The sequence below is a fragment of the Benincasa hispida genome, chromosome 8 (genome assembly GCF_009727055.1).
Source record: "Benincasa hispida cultivar B227 chromosome 8, ASM972705v1, whole genome shotgun sequence".
NCBI lineage: Eukaryota > Viridiplantae > Streptophyta > Magnoliopsida > Cucurbitales > Cucurbitaceae > Benincasa > Benincasa hispida.
In genome coordinates, this window is record NC_052356.1 from 57137246 (window position 1) to 57144758 (window position 7513).

General features: G+C 35.4%; 1 protein-coding gene across 2 annotated transcripts; it reads right to left on the bottom strand.

Annotated features, from left to right (window-relative positions):
* Positions 1–2006: 2006 nt before the first annotated feature.
* LOC120082550 (homeobox-leucine zipper protein HDG11-like) lies at positions 2007–6705 on the bottom strand. Of its 2 annotated transcripts, XM_039037769.1 has the most exons (11): positions 5481–6705; positions 5247–5364; positions 4989–5174; positions 4416–4886; positions 4216–4317; positions 3920–4129; positions 3638–3818; positions 3420–3544; positions 3276–3349; positions 3100–3189; positions 2807–2982 (listed from the first exon to the last, which is right to left on the bottom strand). In XM_039037769.1, the coding sequence occupies exons 1-11, from the start codon at positions 5588–5590 to the stop codon at positions 2952–2954; spliced, it is 1698 nt and encodes a 565-aa protein (XP_038893697.1). In that variant the 5' UTR covers positions 5591–6705; the 3' UTR covers positions 2807–2951. The 2 variants fall into 2 exon arrangements, with proteins under 2 accessions (XP_038893696.1, XP_038893697.1); XM_039037768.1 differs by having other exon boundaries at positions 2007–2982; positions 3276–3544; positions 5481–6701.
* Between the last annotated feature and the right edge of the window lie 808 nt (positions 6706–7513).

Genomic DNA, 7513 nt, shown 5'->3' on the forward strand with positions numbered 1-7513 from the left:
TAAATTTTATTGCCTATTTCATGTTTTCGTTTTATATGTATATATATGTTATGTAGCAATAACAAATACTATGATAGTCATGACTTTTTCGAGAAAATAATTGAGACTCGTTTGATAATCACTTTGTTTTTTATTTTATTTTTTTAAATTAAGTATATGAACACTACTTTCACCTTCAAATTTATTTATTTATTATCTACTTTTCACTAACCATTTAAAAAATAAAGTCAAATTTTGAGAATTAAAAAAAATAACTTTAAAAAAGTTATTTTGGTTTTTTAAAATTTAGGTAAGAAAAGAATTCTGACATTATAGAATATGCAAATTATTGTAAAAAATGTTAATGAAATAAAACTTAATTTAAAAAAAAAAAAAAAAAAAAACAAATGGTTATCAAACGTAGCACTTTTAAGTACTCAATTTATCGATTTTGTTAATAGGAAAACCAAAAGCTTAGATCTCATTCAATAACCATCTGATTTTTAATTTTTGAAGATTAAGCATATAAATTTCTTGATTCTTATCTACCTTTTTATTAATATTTTAAAAAATTAAACCAAATTTTAAAAACTAAAAAAATAGTTCGTTAAAAATACATCTCTCGTATTTAAATAAAATAAAAATAAAATGATTATTAAATAGTACATTAGCGCGTGGGTATAGATATATAAAGAGTTTAGTATTAATATCACATGGATTTGCAACATTAATTGCAGTATGGTAGTGGTAGGAAGAACAATTAATAGGGTTTGTTTCTCCGTTTCACAGTCCCATTATAGTGGCTTAACCCACACCAAACCTCCTCCCTCCTTCAATCTATATACCTATATTTTTCTTTTCCTATTAAATTTCCTTTTGGGCTGCCTTTTTTCACTCATTAATTTTATTATCATTATTTTAGACTTCCTCAAATATATTGAATAAACTATGTGCATTATATTACTAAAAGAACACAGAAATAATGCGTTGAGTAATATCAAAACTTTGTATCCCTTTGTGCAATCAAGTGAATTATTGATCCAAACTTATTGCTCCAACTATCTATGGATAATAAATTATTGATTTTTCTTTTTATTTTCTGCATTCTGAAATGTGTCAGAAGGTAAGGAGATCCATTTTCCGAACTATATTTCTACTAGGGAAATTAAAAGACATTAATTTAGAAAAAAATATATATAGATTCAACCTTTGGATATATTTTTTAAAATGTCTCGAATAACTTTAACCTTTTCATAATTAGGTATTTTTATTGTTGATTTAAATTTTTTGTATTTGACGGATTTGAAAAGCAGCATACAAGAAAGTCTTTTTGGTTGGAATATTTCAAACACGTCACATCTCTTTTTCATATTTTATTTTTTGTTTGAAAAATTACAAAACCATCAGATTTTTTGTTATGTATATATACAATTTTTTAAATAAATAAAAATTCCGTCGTACATGTTTTTGCTTTTTCATTTTTCCTTTTTCAGAAAAGTTTGGCATCATCTTTTCGAAAAATGAACAAAAATATTTATAAATATAATAAAATTTTACTGTCTATCGCGATCTATCATGGTTTACGCAAATAGATGGTGATATTTTATATTATTTATAAATATTTTCAGCAGTTTTTTTTTTAGATTTATTGTTTTTACACATCATTTTCTTTTCAGATTTTTTTTAAACCATAAATTGCAAGGATTTTTTTCTTTTTAATTTTAAATTTCGAAATGAAAGTTATTTTATTACTTTTCAGTATTTTTAGCAATACCAATACCAAAGATTGCAATATTAGATGGATATTATAGTAATTGATCTATGATATAAAAATTCATAATTATTTCATGCCAAATATATTTGTAAAATATTGGATTTTTTTTTTTAAAAAAAAAAAGGGATAATAAAATTATTGAGAACAAGCATTAAATTGCTAATTATGAGCCATGAGTTTGATTTGTACACATAAAGCAGAATCATATTATGAAATGATTTGACAGTTGAACCAAATCTCTTACACAGCAACAGGCAAAACAATATTGTTCAGAATACAGACGGAGGATAGAATTATGTCACATAAAACAAGAACCAATAAGACGCAGAACGAAGAAAAAGAAGGAAAGATAGCGTAAAGTAAAGTATCTATTTGAGAGTCAATGCCCGAACCATACAAAGTTTGCAACATTGGTGTGAAATGAATGGCTTAGAAAAAAAGTGTGGAAACACATATGGTGCGTTCTTGACTCTCTCAGTGGACTCTGGAGCTGAGATAATGAACATGAAGAGCTCCTCCCCAAACCCCCAAAACTAAACTAAACAAAACCAATTAATAATGATAACAACAACAATATTGGCTGTAAAATGGGAGTGGGATGGCAGCAACTTTGCTTTGGCAGCAGCAGTAAATAATGGTTCAGCACATTCAAAGCCACCAACTAACCCTCAGATTCAATTTCGCCACCACAAACACTCCCACATCTCATCAATGTATTAATGTTATGTGAGATCCAAACAGTTGTGGAGTAGAGCTCCAAAAACCAAAACAAAAAAGAAAAAGAGAAAAAAAAAAAAGTGAAAATAGTGTTGAATTGGATGTAACCTTCTCTTCCCTTCCTCCTCTCCTCAGGAACTATGACAATTTAAGGCTGTCTTGATTTGGTGGACAGTGGTGCTGATAAGGTTATTAACTGTTGTCACTGACTCCAAGTTCAGCTTCCCAGAAGGCAAGTTGCTCACTAGTATCTGAAATGCAACCGTCACCAGCGAGCCCCCTGACCTGTTATGCACGTCTGAGCTGCTCGATGCACCCTCTCCTTGGTCCCGTCGACCATCTGGTAAAATTGTAAATCCTGAGGGTAGTAAAGGAATACTTGATGGGTCCTCCCCACTCATTGCAACATTCATGGCCGGTAGATCCACAGGGCAGTACACAACAAGTGACCCTGATGAGTCTATGCAACTCTCTTGGAGAATCAACATGTTGTTCTGACTTGTATTGAAAGCCTTTTCAAAACAAGAAAAAAGAAAAAAAATGTATACAATACATAAATACAATCTCCAATTACTCCATCATTAAACTTCCTAGTAAAGAATTCGAAGAAAACAACACAAGAATCTCACTCTGAGAACAGATATGCAATTCCCTGGATGGGATCCGTTGGATATATGAGCAACCTCTTGAACTGGATTGCCATCTGAGAGAACATCCCACTGGTGCAGCATTAAACTTACACAGTTAATGAACCCATTGTTATCATAAAGTGTTTGACCAGTCTGAAATTTTGAATTACAAATACCTGGGATCTGGTTCTGTCGTTCTTAAAGAAGTTAAAGATGGTTTGAGGGGAAACTGGTAGCCAAATGGTTGTAGCTGCACTAAGAACCACACCATTAGGTTGGCCAGAATCTGTGCTTTTATGCACCGTGACACGAACACCAACCTCATTCATCCCAGAAAGGGTGGTCCAACGGTGTCCATGGGATGTGCTGATACTAGCACAGAAATTGTTCACCATTCGTTGTGCTAGTTTCATCATGCTTCTTTTTCCTTCTGGTGATGGAATTGCTAAGAGAATAGGACAATCTTTTACAATATAGTAAAAAAAGAACTAAGTACTTGATTATAAAAGAGCAAAATCAACCTTGGATCAGACGTTACCTCCGCCAAGATCTTGATTGGAACTACCAGTCACCATTAAACAGGCAAACCTCTCAGACATCCGCTGAAGAGTTGCAAGCCACCGTTCAGCACCAAAGGCTAATCCACTATGAATGAGATCTCTAAAAAGCCAATGAGTCGAGCCTCTATCTTCCACTTCCACATGCTCAATCCAAGTAACCTGTTTTCAGTGAGCATTGTCCAATGAGAAGAAATTTGGGAACATAAAGTATAAAGTTTAAATTATAAAGAAAAATGCAAACACAAATAAAGTGGCAAAACCTTGGAGTAACCATTAGGCATGTCCTGGATCAAGCAACCAGAGGGAAAGCGGTGACATTGAGAATGAGAAACTATTTGGTTTTCTCTGGGGATACTGTAGGAAACATCAACCACGGCCCACACACCATGCTCAATTTGTTGACAATAACGGAGGACGTAAAAGTGACGAGTTGGAACCAATGGGGAGAGTAGCTGCAATTCTTGGTACATCTGCAATTCAAACACTTTGGACTCAAAAATTAGGAAACTCAAAAAGTAATGTGACATTGGAAGATTACGTCTAGGTAGCTATATACCAGTTGCAAGGAGCCATTCTGACTTCCCAACATTCCAGACGATATAACTTCAATTGTTCTTGCAATTGAGACAATTGTGGGAAATAACTCTGTCCATTTGTTCTGCACACTCAATTCAGTAACTTCAATGCCATTGTTGTAACTATTAAGAAGTAGAACCAACGATGTGCAAAGAGGGAGGGAGAGTATTGTAGCCATACCGAGTCCATAAAAATGTCAACCAATGCTGCACTACTCATGATCACGATGCCTGAATCTCTAGATGCTTCCGTGCGAAAATGGAGATTCTTCAAGGGGGTGTTGGGTCTTGGAAAAGCATGTTCATAGGTTTCAAGGTCGAGAAGGTCGCGACCATCAGTTGATGATTTCATCCAGAATGGTTCATTAGTTTGGGAAAGCCTAAGCAGCTCTGCCATCGCATTTGTGGCAATTTCAGTCATGAGGGACTTATCCACGGAGGTGAGGTGAATTGGGTGATGGTATGGCAAACTGGGAACACTTGTAGAACTTGCAGGAAGTAAATCAAGATCAAGAGAAGGGCATCCCACTTCTTGGGAGGGAAAACTACCCATGGACAGCTCTAAGGAGGAAAAATGAGAAGGCTGAATGGGTGGAAGTTGAGAGATTGGCCTCCCAATGTACTTGGCTGTAATGCTAGATACTCTCTCAAGCTGCCAAGAAGAACCAAAATTACACATATCAATTTAGTTTTTCTTATGGTTAGGTAATTTTTTTTTTTTTTTTCTAAAGAAATAAAAGAAGAGAGTAAGAACCTCTTCTTTCAAATGGGAGTTTTCAATTCGAAGTTTGTGCTCGTCGAAGTAGGGGTCCTGAAGTGGAGGGCCACCGCAGGAGGGACAAATGACATTTTTTAGTGCCTCTCTGATGGCTATGTTCTCACATCGAATCTTGTCGTTCTCTGCCCGAAGTGCACTATTATCTGCCCTTTCATGTTGAGCCTGAACAATAATTAAAATGGTAACATATCAGAATCTTTATGCAGAGAAAAGACATAGAAAAGACATAGAAACCTTCATCTGGGTCCTCCGGTTCTGGAACCAAAATTTGATTTGGCGAGGAGCCAATCCCAACTCTCTGCTTAACTGTAATCTCTGCTTCTCATCCGGGTGTGGGCACTCTTTGAACATTCTTCATTTCCCAAACAAAAGAAGTTGAAAGTTGTAAGAAGAAAAGAAAAAAATGAAGGGATTTTGGAGAGAAACATGAAAATAGTTAAAAGAAGAGAGGAAGAAAATGGGGTTTACGCCTCGAGTCTCTGAATCTGGTTGGCATTGTGACGATGGTAGCGTTTTTTCCTGCGTTGAGGGTCGGAGGAGGAATCGTTGTCCCAACCGGAGCCACCGCCAAAGTCCATTGCGTATGCTTAATGCTTGTGTTGTGTGGAGTCAGTTAATGAGTTGGAGCATCTCATTTCATCTTCATGGAAAACAACATGAATATAATAATACCATGGACTGAAATTTGATGTGTAATACGAATGAGTACGACAGCAAACAAACAAGGAAGAAGAAATGATGGGTGTATATCTTTAACATTTTTCCCCCTTTGAAGACGACAAAACAAGCCTTCCACTACAATGGTGGGCTTGGCGCTTCGACAAAGAGTGATTGGAATTTGAATATGCTCAAATATCCAAATCTCAACGGTTACGGCGGAGTTGAAGAAACAGAAAAATTGGATGGAGGCTTTGATTTGGGAGAGAAACCTTGGAGCGTATTTATCATTGAAGAGATAATTAAAGAGATACGTAGAAGAAAGGCAGAGAAAAAGGCGAAGTCAGCGCCGGTGATGATCCGTTAGCCACCCTTCCTCCGCCGTCCGCCAACACCGTAATTACTCTCTTTCTAATTCAACGAAACAAACACAAAATTGTAACTGAAAACCCATTTCCATTTACATTCCCATTGCAAGCACAAGGGAAATTCATCCTTTAAAATTCAAATGAAAAGATAAGAGAAACTGTGAGTTGGGTTGCTCCTCTGGATTTATAAACTAGAGATGGGGGAATGAATGAATGAATGAGTAAAGAAAAAGAAAAAGAAAAAGAAAAAGTTTGAGTGGGAATGGAATGGCCATATATTAAATATTGACCCTGAGCCCCCACGTGTGTATACTATTATGGAAACCCTTCATTTTGATATTAATGTCGCCGTCACCCCTCTCCCTATCTCCGCCGTCAACCGCCCCATCTTTTTTCTCATTTTCCGGTCATCCTCTGTTCCTCTCTCTCTTTCTCATGCTTTCCAATTTCAAACCCATTCCCTCTTGCTTTTCTTACCCATGAAATTACCCCATCAAACTCAGCAATTCTCAACATTTTCCCTCCCCCCATCCTCTCTACATTCCAAATTTTCTCCTCAAACCTAATCATAAAATTCCATCTATTTTAATTCTTATTCAAAAAACAAAAGAAAAACAACAAAGAAACAAAGATAATTTTGGTCTAAATGGATGGAAATTAGATATGTTGGGGGGTTTTGTTTTTGTTGGGGTGGACCAATGAGAGTTTTGGTCCTTCATTTATAACAGGCGGGGACGGTGTCAGAAAAGTTAAAGCGGGCTGTGTTCTTCCCTTTACGATGGCTTTCAAAGCTACATCTCTGCTCCACTCCTCTCCCTTTCTCCTTTCTTCTTCCTTTTTGACTTTTTTACTTCTTTTTTTCCACATTTTCTCTTTTCAATTTTAAATCTTCCCGTTCAAATTTCATTTTCAACCTTCTTCCGTCTTGGGAAATTTGTACCCGTGGCCCAATTTAAGGTCCATTCGAAATTTACCCTCATTTTAAAAACGTTCAAAATTGTCACTCTCAATACCATTTTCTCCTCATTTCTCCATCTCTTTCTCCTCTCTTTCATCTCGTTTCCCAATTCACGTTGTGCTCCTTCATTTTCTCCTGAATTTTTTTTCCTTCTTTTGAATTCTTCATCTCATTACTTCCTCTCGTTTCTCCCTCGTCAATTTTGTAGTTTTTTCCTTCATTTGAATTCTCACTCTCCCTTATTTCTCTCATTTCTTGGTCTCACTCTCGCGTCTTCCTCTCGTTCTGATTCACACTTCAACTTACATATTTAATTCAAGAAGAAGAAAAATATGTAAACATAAACGGAAGAAAATCACCAGAAAATGAGTGCAACTAAAGAAAAGAGGGTGAGAAGGAAATCTCACCAGAAAAGAAAAAAAAAATCGTTGAAAAACAAAGAGCATCATAAATAGAAGAAATCATCCAAAAAGAAAGAAAAAAAAAAAGAAGAAACGCAAAAAAAATCGACAAAAGAG